The 21,421-nt window shown below is 40.1% G+C and overlaps 1 protein-coding gene across 3 annotated transcripts in view; it reads left to right on the top strand.

Moving 5' to 3' along the window:
• CDH5 (cadherin 5) overlaps window positions 1-21,421 on the top strand; it is a 47,065-nt gene that overhangs the window by 15,732 nt on the left and 9,912 nt on the right. For all 3 annotated transcript variants that reach the window (XM_006130538.5, XM_006130537.5, XM_075940039.2), the window contains exons 2-7: window positions 7,786-7,987; window positions 13,470-13,758; window positions 13,847-13,963; window positions 18,331-18,498; window positions 19,227-19,414; window positions 21,168-21,421. In XM_006130538.5, the coding sequence (XP_006130600.2) occupies window positions 7,799-7,987; window positions 13,470-13,758; window positions 13,847-13,963; window positions 18,331-18,498; window positions 19,227-19,414; window positions 21,168-21,421 (1,205 nt within the window). In that variant the 5' untranslated portion in view covers window positions 7,786-7,798. The remainder of the gene's footprint in view (window positions 1-7,785; window positions 7,988-13,469; window positions 13,759-13,846; window positions 13,964-18,330; window positions 18,499-19,226; window positions 19,415-21,167) is intronic.

Below are 21,421 nucleotides of genomic sequence, written 5' to 3'. Positions count from 1 at the left end.
AAACATTTTAGTGGGCCACTAAAAGTATCGTGGGCCTTAGGCACTGTGCCTACTGTGCCTAATGGATAAGTCGGCTCTGCCTCTGCCTGCTCTAATAAACATGCTGGCCACTTAAGTTGATAATTCTTTCTGAGAGCATCTTTGTAAATATGTCAGTTCTAGTGAGGTTAATAGCAATTTAAGCTGCAGTGCAGTACTTCAGTCTTCTCAACTAGCCATTACAATACAGCAATACACAACACAATAATTACTGTACTAGGGCTGGAACAGAATGAGGAAAAGCACCATTCCCTTACCTTCTAGGGAGGACAGATTTCAGACTCTTCTTCACTTTCATGAGGACTGGGAGGGAAGGATCTGTTTCATGACTCTTTCCCAGGGCTACAGTCAGTCCTAACTGATGTTAACCAGCTGTTTTCAGATTGATCATATATGGTTCAGATTAAGGGATGACAAATATAGTTAAGTGGTCACCATGATTTAAGAATCAAAATCCTCCAAGGATGTGTTACATTTTGTGGCGTAAGGTTTCTCAATTGCAAACAAAATCAATTACTTCCTAGACATGCATCTCAAGCATAGTTTAACTACGAGTATTTGATGTTAAAGAAGCCACAGGCATTTTGCCAATTTTTTTTTACGCATTCATGAGGAATGCTGTGTATGTAGCTCATGTACAAACATGGAGAATGAAGGGGCTGGAAAACAAAAACATATCACTATGATATGAAGAGCCTAAAACCACACTCTCCAACCATTCTACAGCACAAAACAACAGTAACTCCTTAATACTGAAGAGCAACTTTGGAATATGTCTAACTACCTTATCTCCTAAAATATTGGCTTAATGTCAGCTAATCATGTGATGTTTACTTTTCTATCACTAATAATTGCTTCTCTTCTGGTGTACCTACTGACACTTGATAAGTAACAGGAAGCAATTTACATGTAATTTCAAATTCTCCAAATATTTGAATATTAACATTCCCTGACATTCCTTACTGTAGAAGAGGAGATTCAGAAGGAAAATCTGGCAACTTTGCTACAACATATACATTTATCAATCTGGTATGAAAGTCAGATCTAAAGTTAGCCAGTAATAATCTGATTTAAAAATTGTTCCAGAGAATAGCCTCTGAAACATCAACACTATACCTTGTACAATTTAAGAATAAGGCAGCAGAGGGGACTGCTTGTTGGGTTTTAAATTTTCCAAAAACTGGGAATTGACGCAATAGCTAAAGATTTCTTAGAGTTGGCTCATTTGTTCCTGTGTTGTACTCAAAGCAGGCTGTAACATTTCAAGTAAAAACTTTTTTATTAAAAAAATGGAGTTTTGTCTAAATCAATATTTTCCATGTAAAAACACTGATTTCAGTAGAATTTACTGTCAGGAAAAAAAATCAAAACATTTTATTTCATTGAGCCAGAACATTGTTTCAGGCTGAGATGATATGAATCTGCCTGAGCTGTCATATGCCTTCTGCCCCCATTCACCCCTATGGGCTATACATCCTTGCCAGGCTATATCTCTTGTGATACACTGGGTTTTCCCTTGTATCTAAGCAGTTGCTCCCATGATGAACTGAAGTAGCTCAGGCACATGCAGAGTAATACCAGGTGGACAAGAAAAAAAATGGGATGTTTTCATTTATGAAAACTTTTTATAAAGGTACTTTGTAGTGTTTAAAAAAAATCTCCCTGGTTTTTGAGGAAGACAGTTTGAAGTGGCATGCTTTTACAGCAATGTCACTGTGAGCAAAACCAGCATCTGTGACCTAGTGGATTAGAAATATGGCGACTGCTTTTTCTCCAACTTTTTAACACATACAAGTGAAAGTTATATCAAGCTTTTCAATACTGGAAATGTAAGCTGTATTTTATAAGCACTTTAGAAGACAACCCTATATGAAGACTCATTCTTCCATTTAACACTTTTACAGCTTGTTTTAATTAAAAAAAACCCACAGAGTTAAAACCACAGACCTTAGTAACAGCTAGTTTCTATTCTGTAAACCAGTGGATCAGAGAGGTTTGTTTCTTCCCCCCACTTTTTTAACAAATACAAGTGAAAGTTGTATTAAGCTTTGTAAAGAAATAAGCACTTTAAAAGATAAGCCTATCTGTAGAAATATGCCTTCATTCAGCGTTCTTACATATAAGTTTCAATATTACTGTAGTATGCAGATCCAGTAAAGGACAAAAACCATGGCTTACTGAACATATATAAGTGACCTTGTCCTCTAACAAAGACCCCAGAGGCATTGACAACCACCGTGGGTCCCTAAACAAAATGGGACGGGACCTCAAGCAGAAGGGGGGGGCCGGGGCAGCCAGCCTGGCACTTATGCATGAGGGATTAAGGCTGTCTGGTTATGTGCCATTGCAAAGCAGCCCCAGAATCCCTCTGAAATCATACCATCTGCTGTGGCTGCACCGTTTTGTTTTTCCTGACAGCCTCCCACTGTGGGATGCCACCAAGCTTGTCTTCAGGCAAGCTGACTCTAGCTATGTATTCTACGTAACTGGAGTTATGTGCCTTCATCTGGGCTTCCGAGTCTAATGTAGACTGGGCCTAACAATCAGACTTTGGCCGGAACAAACAAGCAAAAAGTCAGGACGGGAAAAGGACAATCACAGCCTTTTGTGACTGAAAAATCAAGAAGTGAGCTGTTGAAGAGGAAACCTCTCTCATGCACTGGATTAGCAGCAGGCGACAAGCAACACAAGTATGACAAGAGATAGTTATCATTCAGACTTACTAGCACTGAAAGTAAAGATGAGCCTGATGTGGAGTGTGCGGTGTGCCACAAAGTACTTCCTAATATTTCGCATACCTGCTAAACTTTGAAGGCTTTTAGAAACAAATCATTCTGAACACAAAGACAAAGGCATACGTTTTTTCAAGCGAAATCTTGACACACTTTCAAACAGTAAACTCTCAGTGATGGAATCGCTAAATCAAAGCATCGTACTAGGTGAGCTACCATATTGCACTTGCTGGAGAAGCCCATACAATTGCAGACAAACTTGTCAAGCCTTGTGCAAAAGATATTCTGATGTATATGTTTGAGGAGCAATCTAATAAAAAAGTTAATCTGGGGATTGTTAAAATACTTATGTAAACTCCCATCAATAGCACTTAAACCTCTTTAATCCTGAACTCCTTGGGGAATTGGCTATGCCAGATTATGGAATTTTCTAGACTATGGGTATTCATGTATACTTTTTGTTATGAAGGTGAAAATAAAAACATTTTTCCAAGTCCTGAATTTTTATTTAACATGTAACAGACAGCAATACATATGGGCTATGTCTAGACTGCATCCCTTTTCCGTAAAAGGGATGCAAATTAGACACATCGCAATTGCAAATGAAGCAGGGATTTAAATCCCCCCGCTTCATTTGCATAAATATGGCTACCGCTTTTTTCCGGCTCGGAGCTTGCCGGAAAAAATCGCCAGTCTAGACGGGGATCTTTTCTTTTTTTAAGAGGAATAAGGGATCTTTCAGAAAAGCTTTATTTTCCGAAAGATCCCAGTCTAGACTGGTGCTTTTTTTTGGCAAATCTCCGAGCCAGAAAAAAGCGGCAGCCATATTTATGCAAATGAAGTGGGGGGGATTTAAATCCCCGCTTCATTTGCAATTGTAATGTGTCTAATTTCATCCCTTTTCCGTAAAAGGGATGCAGTCTAGACACAGCCATGGGGTCTATGAGGGAGAAAAGTGCAGTAACGTGCTGGGTGTGGGGGTTCAGGTTCTGGGAGGGAAGGATGGTGCAGGAGTGCGCTGGGCATGAGGGGGCAGAGGGAGAGGGAAGGTGCATGAAGCTGGAGGTCAAGGAGTGTGGTCTGGGTGTGAAGTGAACAGGGGTGGGGCATTTACTTGGCACCTGCTTCCAGAGGCACATATGGCTCTGCACACACTGCTGTTCCCAGGCATCACCACCTGTTGCTATGGAAACAGCAGGGAAAAGCCTTCAGACAAGTACTTCCCTATGCTGCCATTTCCCTAGTTGGAGGGATGGAGGATCAGCTGTGCACAGAGCCACTTTCTCCTTCCCTTGCCAGGATCCAAAGCATGAGTGTTCCTGGATCACAGACACTAGATTAGGGACATTCAAGTGTACCATTTTTTCCTGAGTGTACCCAAATCTTGTTCTGATATTTTTAAAACACTATTTTACAAGGATAAACTATTATCTTAAGCCTTTCTAGTTCACTAAACTGCCACAAATTATCCCTAAGAGGGAGTCTTGTTTTGTTATAGCTCAGTCAGTACTATTTTTTCATGCTACACTGTGGTGCTTTAGATGTAATACTGCTTGTAATTATTAGACTTGAGAGCAATGGATGTTGGGAGTCTGGAAGCATAGGAACAGGAAACAGGAAGGAGGGGAGAAAAGATGGGGGCCTGAGTGAGAGCTACAAAGTGATATAGAAGTTTTGTAAAGAGGTTTCACTTTTGGTAAAATTAGTCCCTTTGAAGCTTGTTAGTACCTTGCTTGCATGATACAATAACCCAACAAATATAATGCTTCAAATAGTCCTTACTGCAAACAGACTATTCTAAAAAAGGTATTGTTATGTTTTATCTCAGGCAATGCAGTGTTTTCCTGATAAATGTTTTTTAAAGGCCTTTATTTAATATATATAATGAAACACTGTGGCTGTGTCTAGACTGGCAAGTTTTTCCGCAAAAGCAGCTGCTTTTACGGAAAAATTTGCCAGCTGTCTACACTGGCCGCTTGAATTTCCGCAAGAACACTGACTTCCTACTGTCTGAAATCAGTGCTTCTTGCAGAAATGCTATGCTGCTCCTGTTCGGGCAAAACTCCTTTTGCGCAAAGCTTTTGCGCAAAAGGGTCAGTGTAGACAGCTCAGATTTGTTTTGCGCAAAAAAGCTCCGATCACGAAAATGGCGATCAGGGCTTTTTTGCACAAAAGCGCATCTAGATTGGCACGGACGCTTTTCCGCAAAAAGTGCTTTTGGGGAAAAGCGTCCGTGCCAATCTAGACGCTCTTTCCCGCAAATGCTTTTAACAAAAAACTTTTCCGTTAAAAGCATTTGCGGAAAATCATGCCAGGCTAGATGTAGCCTGCATGTTTAGCAAGTGTTAATCATATAGGAGAAAATCAGGACAAGGAAGAGGTTGTAGTTCTTCAGAAAGGCTCTCTCTGAACTTCATGCAGTCACAAAGCGGGGGGGAATAGTGATAGAGATGTAGCCGTGTTAGTCTGGGGTAGCTGAAGCAAAATGCAGGACAATGTAGCACTTTAAAGACTAACAAGATGGTTTATTAGATGATGAGCTTTCGTGGGCCAGACCCACTTCCTCAGATCAAAGTGGGGGGGTTGTCTTTTACAAATAGTAAAACTTTCACAAAGTGTCTTTCAATGCCATCTCAGCCTTTGTTAAATCTTTAACAACATTTTAAAAGTTAAAAAAGAAGCCTGTATAAACAAAAATAAGTGAACTGAAGAGATGACCCCTGCAGCATTGCTAAGGCAGACTACAGTGCATTGATCACTGACTAGCCTAATTAGTCTTGTCTGTTTTTAAAATGTAAAAAAAGCCACAGCTGCCGCCTGTGATGCATTATTTTAATAAAATCTATGGACAGGAGTTTGTACCTGTGTCTCAGCACACAGGATGCAAGCATTTAGAAACAAAAAATGCTCTAATAATGCAACAAAAAAAGTCATACTACAACCTAAAAGTCCAAAGAAAATAAAAGTTTAATATAACTTTCACATACATTTGTTAGAAAGGGAAGAGGGAAATATTTTTTTCTCTAAACCACTGGATTACAGAATAAGGGGATTCTAAACTAAGGGTTTATGGTTTTAACTTTGGAGTGTTTCTTCATGTTCATTTTTTATAATTGAAACACAACTGTTATGCAGGATCAGTGAGGAAGGAAGGGCATGGGAGGGAGCAGGAGACAGGCACATGCTGCCTATCTTTGCCATTTGCAAAGAGTTATCTTTTCCCTTCTTTAAATGTGTTTTTCATTTTCTCTCTTTTAATATTTCAAAATAACTCTTTCAAGTGCACTTTTCTTAACCTACCTTTATATTTAATATTTCAAATCTTTTTAAATGCTCCTAAAGTGATTTTTACCTTGTTTTTCCTCATCTTTACAACAAACTCCGCTATAAATAGAAGCAAAATATTTCTAATCTTTAATGCTTTTCTAAATGCTTTCCTTTTAATTCCCACATTATCATAGGCTTCCATACCTATAAAACAAACTCCACTTCCACGAAACACGGAACTTTCTTCTATTCTTTAAAGCTTTTCTATCTTTTAATTTTTTTTTTAATTCTTTTTACATTCCACATTACCACAGGGTTACTGATCTTCACAACAAATGCCACTGTCACTAAACTCAGAGGCTACATCTACACTGGCATGATTTTGCGCAAATACTTTTAACGGAAAAGTTTTTCCGTTAAAAGTATTTGCGCAAGAGAGCATCTATATGGGCATGTGCCTTTGCGCAAAAGCATCCGTGCCAGTGTAGATGCTCTCTTGCGCAAGAAAGTTCCGATGGCTATTTTAGCCATCAGGTTTTCTTGCACAAGAAATTTCTGTTACCTGTCTACACTGGCCTCTTGTGCAAGAACACTTGCACAAGAGGACTTATCCCTGAGCGGGAGTGTCCGAGTATTTGCGCAAGAAGCACTGATTTCATACAACAGAACATCAGTATTCTTGCGCAAATACTCGTGGCCAGTGTAGACAGGCAGCAAGATTTTGCACAAAAGCGGCTGCTTTTGCGCAAAATCTTGCCGGTGTAGACACAGCCAGAATATTCCTCTATTATTTAATTCTTTTCTCTAAATCTAACAAAAAAAATCTTTAAAAAAATTATTTTCTTTAAGGACTTTCTTTCATACTTTTTCTCTAAACTTGTCTCAAAACATTCCCCCTTCCAAAGCATAAAAATAAACGTTTTTCTTTCCAAACTGCCAATGGCTAAACCTAACCAAAATCTTTCATAACCAACTTCTGTTCTTTCATACTTTTTCTCTATACCCATGTCAAAGCACCAACATACCACACTCCCCTAGCTAAATTCAAAACAGTGTTTCATTTTCTTTCGAAATTACTAATGGCACGAAACCTTGACACAAACAGAAATGGAGATGAGGGTGGGATATAAAAGAAGCCCTAAAAAGGGCATTAAGACCTGTCAAAAAGTGTATGGTGATGAATACTATCAAGGTATATATCACTAATGTTGAAATGTCATTATGAACAGAATCCAATATTCTAATGCAGTGTTTTTCAAGTGGGCTGTAGAGGTTTGTTTATCTCAAGGCTTCCCATAGCTCCCCTTGACTGGAAACAGCGAACTGGAGCCAATGGGAGCCTCAAAGCTCAGTGGCTGTGGAGCCTTTAGATCAACAAACCAGAGCAGCTTTCTCAAAGGGGAATCGCTTTTTCTCCCATGAAAAGTTTTGCTATTTCATATTTTTCTCTAATATGGATAAAAAATGAATAGCAAAATATTAGAATTTTCAAGGGATGGAAATTCTGTTTTTGATCAGCTTTCACTTTACTGTAATTAATTAACCTGATACTCCTCTCAACTTTGTTAGGGTAAAACCAATAACTTCTGAGACGTTAATCATGACAGATATTGTTGTCTATAGATTTATTGGCTTAGATGCTGAGCTGAGCCTTCATGAGTTTGTCCATCTCTAGCATCAATTTACCATTGCATAAGAAATCTCTATCCTGTATTCCCCAGTATTCATATTTTACAATGTTTTCTAGGTTGCAAAGGAAGATGAAAAAGTTTATTATCCTTTTCTTCCTGATCTTGGCTCCAGCCTCTGCTTATAAAGAAGATTTCAAGAGAAAGCTAAATCTTTCACCAAACAATAACATTCATAAACGACTTAAGAGAGACTGGATTTGGAATCAAATGTATATCTTGGAAGAGAATAACGTACCATTACCACATTATGTTGGCAAGGTAAATAATTTTATTAGCAATCAGTCAGCAGCTATTCACTAGGGTCAATTAATACCATGCAAGAGCATGAAGAACAGTGCTACTTTTTGACATTGTAGACGCGATAGAAGAAAGACGATTTGTAATGTGGTTTTGATGCCAAAGTACAGGATTGGGATATTGGTAACAATTTGAAAACTTACAGTAGTCCAAAAAAATCTACTTCATTTGTAAAATATAAATAAGATTGGTAGGGCATCTGTACAACTGGGGAGAATTTTGGTGGCACACAAGTGTAGTGGGAGTTGAGTTGCACTGATTGTCTACTGTGTAAACTGGCCCAGCTCTATTAACTTCAGTGCAGTTACAATAGTTTGATCCAGCTAAGGATCTGACTCATGTTCCTTAGTTTGAAATAAATGTATTGAGTAATTAACTTATGCCTGTGTTACAATATTCATAAATTATAGCTAGTATTCTCTTGCAGAGGGAATGTTAGCGCAAGGAAGTGGTTGTGGTTGGTTCAATTGCAGAGATAAAACTTGATTACCAGAGAAACTGTTAATTCTATAGACAATAAAGAAATGTATTAGGTAGTTTAGCATGTTAGTCTCTTTCTCTAGATACAGATGTTTCTTCTCAACCCCCAGAAGGTGTGCATTAGATTATTTAGGGAATATTAGGAACTAACCTTACAATTGTGTTTGTTTGCTTAGGGTATTTTAGAGTTAGCTATAAATACCTATGGTAAGTATGGATCGTTTTACAACCCTATAAATAAGTCCTCTCTCTCACACACCCTCACACACACAAATTCACTCAATCTATTTAAGTATCAAACCACGCTAATCTTATTTACTCTCAACTCTGATGCACCAGAGTTAATTCTGCTACAATTATCATCTATAATTTTGATAAATTTATGTAGCAGTTACAAAAAATGTTATCCTACAGAGCATTTTGATGCAACAGTTGATCCACCAACAAGCAACACAATATATTTTAAGAAACCATGTTTTCTGAAAACAGATTTAATCTGTTCACTGTGCAGCAGAAGAGCATATTCTAATTATACTACAGTTGCCCCCTTAAAAAAAACGCATTGAAATTACTGAACCTGTGCTTCATTTTTAAAATGACAATAAAGTTCTGATATACTTAATATGTGTAATTGTAGGTTTGTGTATCTGCATTTCATTATAACTGTAGATACAAATCTGTGCAGATTTTAAAAATGAAGAGTAATTTGAATGAGATGCTTTATTTGTGCACATCTTTTTTAATTCTGCCAAAAGTCAAGATGTGCAGAGCATGTTTGATGCAAAAACAGAACTTTTGTGTCGTGCGCTCATTTAATGATGATTTGTTATTTATGCACACATGAATTATAAACAGCTAATGAATCAACATCACTAAGGAATGGTGTAAATAAATCTGAATTTAGAAACTAATGAGTTTTTATTAATAAACTTTACCCTCACCAAGCACCTGATTCAAAGCTCAGTGAAATCAATAGGAGTCTTTCCATTGATTTCAGTGGGCATTGTATTCGTCCCAAAATACAATTCTAGCAAATCTGAAAAGTGTTCTGTTTATTACTTTATAATTTCTATTTATAGGTCCTAACTTCAAATTCATAGGTCAGATTTACAACATAACTGTAAATCCAGGAGAAAGCTTCCTTTCTAAAACATATTAATAGAGCTTCAACTTCTAATAGTCTCAGAAGAATTTAAGTCCTGACCACATAGGCTGCCTCAATTATACTGTATTTAGATTAGTGTCATTATCAGCACTCAATCAACTTATTTCTGTGTGTGTGCCAAATTTGCATATTCTAATTAAACAACTGTGATGACTGCAAGTCTCTGTAATAAGAAAAATCAGTCACCATGACATATAAATGTTTCATGAACACTAGATGAATTAAATATACTAAAGGGATACAATTCTAACCTGTCAGCCATTCTCCAGTCATTCTGTGTTCATGGCTAATCTCAAACAGGTTGTCAGTTTTTGTATTTTGTTTTATCCTTTTATTCATCAAGCTATCAAACTAGAACCATGAAAATTTGGCAGCTAAACCTGACATGCTTGTTATATTTAGGTAAAGGTTTACCATTGACTTTAAAAGGCAGAGGAGTTATACCAGCGCTCAGAGGGCTGACAATACAACCTTTGATGCAGTTATAGTACTGACCTGTTTGAATTGGCTTCTTTTAAATAAAGCCCTCCATTCTCAGCTTAGACTGAAGCAAGCAGGGATGAATTTGGAAAAGTTGTAATCTTCACTTTTTTCCCCAAAATTTAGTAAAAAAAATTAATTGCTAAAAAATGAGCATTGACCTACTTGCAAGCTCTTTTTCTATGGGGCATTGCTCATAAAAACCTATGATTAACTGCTCATCTCCCTGGCAAAGTCCTGCGAATGTAGTCCTTCAATCTGAACAAGTTTAACATTTTTCTTGATAAATGCAGCTGTACATTTTTTCCCTATGTATTACAGTCAGCATATGTCAGTCTGCCTTGGTAAAGTGAAACAGACTTTTCTCGATCAGCACTGTTTACTGGCAGAAAGCAAGAGACAGAAAGAGGCCATAGGGTATTCTCAGCTAATACGGGGCATTTCTGTTTCATTTTGGGCCAATTCAATAGGAGATTGAGAACACCTCTATTCCTGGTGCTGTCCTATAAAGGAGAATAATTCACTTTGTATGGTGCTCTGTGGTCTTCCAGCAGTGGAATGTTTTTGATTACTTTTGCAAAGTCTGCTTTCAATGCATTGCATTGCCGGGATTGAACACTGGATAAGCTTTTAAATAAAGGCCACAGCAGCAACATGTAGAATTGAGTTACAGCAGCAGGAATATGCTCATATAATTTGAATTTATTACTCAAGACCCAGGATGCTTCCCTACAGGTTCATGCCCACAATTTTAGCAAAGGTAATTTTGGAAGTCCCTGTCCTTTACATTGATTGAACCAGTAAAATAGAGATTGAGAGAGAAAGCACGGCATATGTTTCTACCTTTGAATATGGGATAAGAGGTTTTTCCAAGTGTTAATAGGACAAGAGTGGAGTGGGAATAGGAAAATTAGTCACCTCACCAAGTATAATAATAAAATAAATCACATAGTAAAACAAATGATCTTCTGTTCTTTGCAGCTCGGTTATTGTAGGAATGTATATGGTAATAGGATACTAGTCAAAACCCTGTGTGACTGTCTTTTCAGTCACCTGCAAAAATATCAAGAGAGAGCACTTCCTTTGAGAATAATAAAGGGAAAGGGCTGATCCAAAGCAAAAAAAAAAACCCAAATCCCTCAGTCCTCAATGGAGAAGCACTTCTCCTGTGAAGAAACATTCAGGAATCTGCTTAGGAGCTAGAAAACACCCACAAAAATATGGAGGAAGCCTAATTTTTCAGACATTTAAAACAAGCTACAAACCAGGGAACAATCCAGCACTAGTCCCTTGGGGATGGACCAGCCAATCTAACAAGCTCTTTCCACTAATTGGGTCATGATTTATCCTAAAAAATAAAGGAAAAGTTGAAGTGTTAAACCCACCCCCAAAATTTACAATCTCTCCCCCTCTTTAGATAGGTTTTAATATCAAATTAATCATGGCATCTAGGTCTAAGACCTCTTTACTAAGTGAGGAAGCCCTTCAATGGAGAGAACTTTCTTCCCAAGCTCAATCACAAAATTAACTTATAAGGAAAGTGTTGAAATATACAAATGCCTGCATAGAATCTACATATTTAAGGTTTTTTTAATTGAAATAGTTTTAAAGCTATCATAAGCACCTTGCTTGGGTAAGGAAATGTATGCATGGTGCAGAGCCACTTTAAAGGTTCTGGGCCACACTGGTGTGGTTCCTAACCCAGAGAACGTGCTTGAACACCCCTACAATTGGAGAAGCTTTGGCTGCTAGAATGACCTTTGGGGGTTACTATCAACCAACGCAATTCAAGACACCCTAAGTTGTTTCTTAGAAGTTCTGTGTCACCCCTCAGCAACACCAGGATGAGCACACCACAAAATGTCATGTAAAATGTGGAATCATTGAAGAAAATTCGATGATATTTTATAAAAAAAAAGAGTAGGCATAAACAAAAAAACCTGTTTAACATCAGTATGATAAAGTAGAAACTCTAAACACAAAAGCAACTTAAACCTCTTGTAACATCAGAAATATGAGACTGGAAATTCTTGGTTAATTACAGGAACTGCTCATGAGTATGCAACTGTAATAAATTGAAAAGGAGCACAAAGATACAATAAAAATGTTATTTTAAAGTGGTTTAAATCTCCTGTATTTCATGGGCGAATGCCTGATCCCACAGAAGTCAATGGGAATTTTGCCATTGATTTCAGTGAGATCAGGATTTCATCCCATCATTCATGATCTGTGATAAGTGGAACACCTGCCTGATGATCATAGCAATCCCAAAGGGAGTGCTTACATAAGTTTTCCTTTGCAGAATTCATTATAAAAATCCTCAACTGTTTCATCAAGTTAATTTGTTAATTCTGTTGAAATATCACATGCATGCACTGTTCAACCAGGCCCGCTGACATGGGGGGAAGTAATGGGGTAGTTGCCCTGCAGCCCGGAGATTCAAAGGGGCCTGGGAGCTCCTGACTGCCACTGCTACTACAGCAGCAGCAGCAGCCAGAGCCCGGGACCCATTTGCCACCAGAGCACAGGAGTGCCCCTCCACGTGGCTTTGAAGGCTGAGGGGGCAGGCACATGTTATAGTCTAGATGACACTGAGGGCTGATTGCCCAAGGCCCTGCCCCTTCCATCCGAGACCACACCCTGGAAGGGGAGCGGGAGCTGTCCCTCACACCTTGCCCCAGTGTTCAACTTTTGGATAAGGATTACAAAAATGGCATTAAAACCAAGAAACTTTAACCATTAAGGCCCATATCTTCAAAATTAACAAGTGATTTTGGATGACAGTTTAGGAAACCTTATGAAAGAAGACCTGGTTTTCAGAAGGCACTGGGCACTTCCTGGATGTCAGAGTCATTAGTCACTTTTCAAAATCTTGAGATAAAACAACGTTATTGGAGAAACAAAACTGGCATTTAGGTCTGACAACTCAGACCATCTTCGGTAGGAAAATATATATTGCTAATAGTTGGCTCTAACTTATGAACAGAGTAGCTAGGAAGTGGTTACAGTGGAAAAGTGATATAGAAGTCAAATATCCTCAAAAACCCACATGAACAATTTGTTCATGTATAAAAACCTTACCTTTTTGAATGCAGATTGGGTAACTGTCCATACTTTAAAGGGAGATTGAGGCAGAAATTACTTGATTGATGTTAGATTTGGTGCAAGTTATTTCCAGGTGAGCCAAGGTAATGGCTTTAATTAGTTGCTGAATTGCATAATTTAATCTGTGTGAACAGTATGTATATCTCCATGCAGAAAGTGTTCTGCTTTCAGATTCGAAAGCTCGCTTTTAACTCCTTGAATTATACTTTCTAGGTCACGTCAAGTGCAGGGAATAAGAATGCTAAGTATGTTCTTGAGGGGGAATATGCCAACACCATCTTTAAAGTCCATGAAAACACTGGAGACGTGTATGCGTATGAGAAGCTGGACCGAGAAAAGAAATCAGAATATAAGCTGACAGCGTTTTGTATTGACAGAACAACCAACAAATCACTGGAAAAGCCATCCACTTTTATCATCAAAGTTTTTGATGTTAACGACAACGTTCCTGTGTTTGTACAAAAATCATTCAATGGTTCTGTCCCAGAAATGTCACCAGTAGGTAAGTTCTTTGATTACTCATTTCTCCTCGTGTTTTTGATTAAAAAAGGGATTTTAATAAATGTATCATTTGATAATTCCTTCTCTAGGAACTTCAGTCACGAAAGTGACCGCAGTGGATGCTGATGATCCTACAGTTGCAGGTCATGCCACAGTCATCTACAAAGTCATTCAAGGAGAGCATTATTTCCGAGTGGATGGATTTGGTAAGCATGACACCCACTTTTGAACTTTACCACAAGCTTTAGAAAATGTCACATATTTAAGCCTTCATTCTAGTGGGAGAACGAGTTGGGAGTTTAGTTATTGGCAAGATTGTATGTATTTAGGGAGAAGTTTGTGACAGCAACACTGTATGATTTAGTATCAGAGGGGTAGCCGTGTTAGTCTGGATGTGCAAAAGTGACAAGGAGTCCTGTAGCACCTTATAGACTAACAGATGTATTGGAGCATAAGCTTCCGTGGGCAAAGACCCACTTTGTCAGATGCATGTCAGGACTCCTTGTCACTTTTGTATGATTTAGGAATGCAAAGGGGAACTGAAAAACCAGAAGTGTGCTAAATGCTGGAAGAGGGAGATAAAAAGCTGCATTTCCCCCATAGCGAAGGCAGGAGCAGTGAAGGCACAATAGTTCAAGCCTGAAATTCACAAATGAGTTTTAGCCACCAGATTCAGTTTCAGGTGGCATATCATTCATGCCACTGACCATGAAGATGAAGAATGTAGCACAGAAACATTGTGCATCACTGAAATTCGTATACCTGTTATCGGGCAAAGACTGGCTGTATCCTAGACCTTTCACTCAATCTCTCCCTGAGCACCACTGCTAAGGGACAGGCTTATTCTCTATTGCTCTCAGAGCAGAACCCCAAAAATAAGCCCACTTTTAGATGGGGTCCTCAGGTCATAGCACCCTATTCACCACCCATGAGTCCTATAGACTTGGCAGCTGTGACCAGCTGGTAAATGCAATGAAAATAATGCATGCATAGGAACATACAGAAGAAAAGGGTTAAACAGCATGCAAATTGGCTTTTGTTATCTCACCTAAACCTTGCAAGTAATTCTTGTCCCAGCCTGCACCTCTCCAGCCTCTGCCCCATCTCAGTCTGACTTTCATTCAGCATCTCCTTACCCCAGAGCTCACAGAAAAGCAATCCTTTTTATCCGTCAAAGTATCTTTGTCCTGAGACCCCTGAACTGATTGATTTCATGTATGCATCTCAGTGGGGGGATAAGAGACTTCCAGCGGATGAGTTGTCCCTTAAGCATTGATAATTGGGTTTGTCATTCTTTGCCCACCCAGAGATTCATAAAACCACCCACGACGGAGTTAATTATTTTTATAAAAATACTTTGTTTACCTATGTCCACTGTATCATTACTATCATGCTGTCTATTATATGGGAGCAAAGAGTTATCTCCCACCCTCTTCATACCAATAAGGAGACATGGGTTCATTAATCTTTCCAATAATTTTTTTTTTCTTTCTTGCATTTGTCACCTTTTTGATATAGTACAGCAGGAGTCCTATACACAGTCATGCCACATACGTATACTATTTGAATGGTGTAAACAAATGTTACCATTTCCAAGTATATTTCATAGAATCATAGGGTTGGAAGAGACCTCAGGAGGTCATCGAGTCCAACCCCCTGCTTAATGGACCTGCTTAATGGTCCAACTAAATCATCCCAGCCAAGGCTTTGTCAAGCCAAGACTTAGAATCTCCATCCCTAGAGGTTATCATCACCTCCCCAGGTAACGCATTCCATTGCTTTACTGTCCTCCTAGTAAATTAGTTTTTTCTAATATCCAACCTGGACTTCCCCCACTGCAACTTGAGACCATTGCTTTTCATTCTGCCATCTGTCACTGCTGAGAACAGCCTCTCTCCATCCGTTTTAGAACCCCCCTTCAAGTAGTTGAAGGCTGCTATCAAATGCCCCCTCACTCTTCTCTTCTGCAGACTAAATAAACGCAAATCCCTCAGTCTTTCATTGTACGTCACGTGTTCCAGCCCCCTCATTTTTGTTGACCTCCACTGGACTTTCTCCAATGCGTCCACATCCTTTCTGTCATTTTGGGTCCAGAATTGGACACACTACTCCAGATGTGCTCTCACCAGTTCTATATAAAGGTGAATAATCTCTTCCCTAGATCTGCTGGCAATACTCCTACTAATGCACCCCAATATGCAGTTAGCCTTCTTGTCTACAAGGCCAAACTGTTGACTCATATTTATGCATATAAATAGCAGCTTCAAACTGCAATTTTATCAATAAGGGTAGGCAAGGGCCCTTCTTTCCTTTCCCAGTCTCCGCACACCTTCCCCTTGGCAAGATGGCTTTCAGGTAAAGCACCACCTATGAGCCCCCTCCAGACAGTTAGCCTCATCCTCAGCTGAAGTTTAGGCTTGTGGTCTTCCCCTGGCAAAGGGAGCTCAGCCTCTCCTTCTGATGCTGCTCACTCCCCTGCTATCCCTGGCTTAGTAACTGCATGTGTGTGTGTCTGATTGCCTGCCTGCCTGCCTCTCTATCCAACTGGGGAGGGGGAGCGAGGGGGCTTTAAAAAGGTCTCTGACATGCCTGGAACAGAATTGGCTGACTCTAAATTGGTTCAAGGAAGCCCTCTTTTAGCTGGTCCTTAGCTGACTAAGGATCGGATGACAAGGGGTTGTCTATCATGAAGATCCACTTTAACAAGAGAGTGGGTCTTTTATTCTGCTAGGGCTGCTTTTTCTCACTCCCTTGCAGCCCTCTGGCCTAACTTTATCACAACAGATTAACTAGAAGGAAATATAACAGCTTTGGGGGACACTCTTTGAGTTAATGCATAATGTGCATTTTTTCACACACACACACACACACACACACACACACACACACACACACACACCCCAACTGATCTTCATTAAAGAAAAAGGATGCCTCATTTGTTTACTGACATATGAATTCCGTTTTTACATTAGATGTGTTCATGGTTAAAGTCCTGTGTACAGTAGTTTGGCTGGACGTACTCACATGCAACATAGCACTTAACTTGACTTCTTCAATAAGTTGATGGAGACCTTGCTCTGCAGGCCCTCCTGGACCTTGAGCCTGGTCTAAACAAGGACTTTATTTTGAAATAACCCCCGAATTTCTAAGCGGAGTGTCCACACTACTAAGCCCATTATTTCAAAATAATGGGCTGCTTAATTCAAAATCTGTATTGCTGATTTTCCTAATTCCAAAATAGTTATTTCAAAATAACAGTAGTGTGGATACTCTGGTGCCGCTATTTCAAAATAGCTACTCCCCAGAGTAATTCAAACTAATGACTTCCCAGTGCTTCCTGGGACTCAGTCTGAGGTAACACGTCCACACTAACAGAGCCTGCCTCAGACTAATCTCGAGGCTTCCCCATAGTGTGGACACATTCATTCGGTTTTGTTAAATCGGGAGTTAAGTCAAATGTACTAATTTTGAAATACCGTATTTTCCGGCGTATAAGGCGACTGGGCGTATAAGACGACCCCCTAATTTTGTAGTTAAAAGACAGGGTTTCGTCTTATACCCCACCGCCCCTCCGCCTCCTTTGCTCCCGGTGTCCCTGGTCTGCTGGAGACGGTCCCCAGCAGACCAGAGGCACCGGGAGCAAAGCTGCAGCAGCCGCGGGGTCCCGCGCCTCTGAGGCTTTGCCAGAGCAAAGCCTCAGAAGCGCGGCACCCCGCCGCCGCTTCGGCTTTGCTCCCGGTGCCTCTGGTCTGCTGGGGACCGTCTCCAGCAGACCAGGGACACCGGGAGCAAAGCCTCTGAGGACGCCCTGGCAGCGGGACAGCCCCGACGCGCCTGGGCTGCCCCGCCACCGGAGCCCTTCCGCGGCTTTGCAAAGCCGCATACCGGCGTATAAGATGACCCCCGATTTTGGGGGGATGTTTTTTAACATCAAAAGTAGTCTTATACGCCAGAAAATACGGTAGTTTCCTAGTGTAAACACGGCCTTGGAGAGCTAGTGTTACTTGTTAATGTGCTTGATCTGTCAATGTCCTCTGTGTCCAGCCTCACCTCAGATTATTCCAATGCTAATTAGAAATATGGGGCAGTGCCTGAGTCTGATTATATCCAGAATTAAGATGTACTTTATTGTTTATGTGCATGTTCACCCTTTACTCTTACTCCCAAATACCTGACCATTTGGTTTCTGCATTTGTTTCCTGATTCATTCATTATACAATAAATATAGGTATTAGATGTACATATTTAAACTAGAGACATTACTTCCAGCAGTACACCATGAATACTTTTTTCCAGCTGCATTATCCCTATAAATAATAGGATAGTACTGCTTAGTCAGCATTTGTGAATTTGTAATAATCAAAGTATTCAAAAATTTGAAGTATTGCATGGAGATATACAAAACATCTAAAATACTCCATCTAGATGTCAGATTTCTAATCACAGCCTTAGAAGCAATAGCCAAAATGTTGGAGAAGACAACAGCAGTACATACAGTGACCTCTAACAGGAGGTTGTTGTGCAGTAACATAAGATAGAATACCTGTTCCTTTTTTGTTTGTTTGTTTTTAAGGAGTGATTTCTACAGCCACAGCTGATTTAGACAGAGAGACTCAGTCTACCTATGAAATTGTTGTTCAAGCAAAAGATTCTCCAGGGTTTCACGGAGGAGATTCAAGCACTGCGACAGTCACCATTACTTTGACCGATGTCAATGACAACTTCCCAACATTTCAACAACGTGAGTTGAGTGTGTGATTTTTTTGTTTGTTTGAAAGGCATGAAAAATTAGGATTAAAACAAAATGGTTTCATCAGAATTTATCCAATCAAGATTTATTGCTTTATAACAATTGATAAAATCTCTTGAGCTGAATAGAACTTCATCCCTTCCCCAGTCCCTCATTCCCTCCAGCACGGTATGCAGTCGGGCCAAAAGCCTTGCCAGGCTCCTGGGCAAGATGGGGAGGCTGCTCTTCACCCCCAGAATGGGTAGGGCCTCATCAGAAGGGGCAGGGCTGAGGCTAGGCAGACCGTAGCACCACCAGGAGAGCATCACATCTCCTCCAGGCAGCTCCAGCCACCACTGCTGCTGCAGGAATGGTGGCAGCAGCTAGAAGCTCCAGGCCCATTTGTATCACCCTCTTTGCCTCCCTTCCCCCGTGCGGAGGCCTGACTATATACATAAAGTTTAATTAACGTCCTTGAATTTTGCAGTGAAAATGTGATGCACATCTAGGGGAGAATATATCCATTCAATAGCATCTCATTCATTCTATACCTCATCTTGACATTTTTGAGCATCGGTGCCATTTTTAAATGTTAAAACTTACTTTGTCTGCTAGAACAAGTCATATCAGTATTCACTGTGAAATTATGTTCTTGTTAACTACACAAATTAAGATGAACAATTCATTCACAGAATTCTCACTTATGCATGTGGGGGGGGCTGCATTTGTTTTTTAAACAGAATCGTTCCACTTTAAAGTCCCTGAAAATGTTCGAGTAGGAAGTGAAGTCGGCAGATTGGAAGTAGAAGACATTGATGAGCCACAAAACAGGAACACAAAGTACCGTTTTGTCAGAGAACATTATGGAGACACCTTTGAAATTATACCAAATGCAGTCACTAATGAAGGAATAATTAAGCCAAAGAAGGTACAATTCCTAGTAACAAAGAAAGATGTGTTTGTCATGTTGACAATTAATATCAAGTCTAGCTATATTCTAAAAACGGTATGGAAAAAACATGTTTTTGTTTCAAGGTAACAGATATATATTAAGTGAATCTTCAGTCAAGGTCCAAATGAAATGAAAAAGTCAATCTTCCAGTTAATCACTTCACCTCTCCCTTCTTTAAAGTTTAACTGTCTTTGCCTTCCCTGAGCCTCTCCGGCCTTTCCCATTCCTCCCCCTGCAAACAGATACTGTAGGGGCTGCAGGAGCCTGGACCTACCCCAAGACCCTACCTGCCTTCAAGTACCCAAAACTGCTTCACTAAACAATAATCATGATATTCATTAAATGATAATTTGGTTTACTTTTATTTGCGTCCTGGTTACAGCCAGCTTGAGGGGGTGTGGAGCTTGGGGAAAACTCCTCCCCAGTACCCCAGGCTCATGGCCTAGGGCAACACCTCTGCCACAGGCCCCTGCACACCTCTCCCAAACCCTGCCCTTGCTGCACCACCTTGCCCCCTTCCCTGAGCAATTGGGGATGGTTGGTGTTTTTCTTAAGTTCCCAGCACTAGCATAATGCAATTGCAGGAGAAGCTCAGATTTCATTAAAAACAGGTTTCTAGCATTAATTGTTGAAGAGAAAAACAAGGAAATATGAAACCTAAAAACAAAATAAGACAAAGAAATACTCAGTGAATTTACTTATCAAAATCTTATGATTCTGTTGACTTGTGCAGTTTTTAAGTGTGTAGGACAGAACACCAATGCAGAGATTATGAGCATCTCAACATTCACTGGTGTTTGGAAATGTTGCTTTATTTTCTTGCATCCTGGGCAGGCTGTGAAATCTCTCCCCAGTGGTAAGGTCAGATCCAAGCTTTCGGTTCAGGCCCATGTCTAATCACTTAAACTATCAGTATAGTTCTCAATTGTCCTTCCAGACTGAACCGGCTTTTCAGTAGGAATCATGAATATATACATTTTAGTGCCTTCGTGAATTCAAACAGCAAGGCATGAGATGAAATTTACAGCACTGCTACTGCCCTAAATATGCGGCTTTTTTTAAAAAGAAAGCAAGCAAACAAAGCACTTGATAGTATGATAATAGTATACAGAAAAGAAATTCTCTCTCTCACACACACACACACACACACACACACAAACTATACCAGATTCTTTTTTCATTGTAGATATTAAATTGGACGTGTTGGTTTCAAGACATTTCTTACTACTGGTTGAAGTATCTAAAATCCAGTATTCTCTGATCTGGCAACATCCTTGCTCCAGCAGGGCCACGGGTATTGCTGGACCAGGGAGCCCAGCTAGGAGTGGGAGAGGCCAGGGTCAGAAGCACAGCCCTGACCAGGTACAATAGGACCAGACGCCAGGAGCACAGCCCTGGCAGGAGCTGGTGTCAGCAAGGTTGGCACAATTGGGAGCACAGCCCCAGCCAGGGCTGGGAGCAGAGCCCTGTGGCAGACACCCAGGAACAGGGATGATGGCAGGAGAGGAGCCTTGACCAACCTGGTCTGGGAAACTCCCTGGTTTAGGATCACTCAGGGAGGGATATCATGGCCAGACTCTGGTAGGCAGAACACCAACCGACCTTGGGAATGTTTCTATTGGCTGGCTTGCTGCTGGTTGTAATTGTCAGTTAAGTGTCTCGGCTCTCAAACAAAATGCCGATATAGCATTTCTATTACTCACTAAAAATGTTTCTCTTTTTCAATTAGCCATTGGACTATGAAAACATAAAAGAGTACAAGTTTAACGTTGAAGCAACTGATCCAACGATAAATATGCGTTTTTTCAAGCCTCGTGGGCCAAAGAGCATTGCAGCAGTTACCATTGAAGTTCTTGATGTTGATGAGCCCCCCGTCTTTTCTAAGCCATCATATGTTTATACGATAAAAGAAAACCTCTCCCCAAAAAACCCACTTGGCACTGTTTTGGCAATAGATCCCGATGCAGCAAAACGGAAAATTAG

This window comes from Pelodiscus sinensis, chromosome 12, assembly GCF_052426305.1.
Source record: "Pelodiscus sinensis isolate ZL-2025 chromosome 12, ASM5242630v1, whole genome shotgun sequence".
NCBI classification, from domain to species: domain Eukaryota; kingdom Metazoa; phylum Chordata; order Testudines; family Trionychidae; genus Pelodiscus; species Pelodiscus sinensis.
Note: the sequence above shows the minus strand (reverse complement) of the source record. Positions and strands in the feature narration are given on the sequence as shown.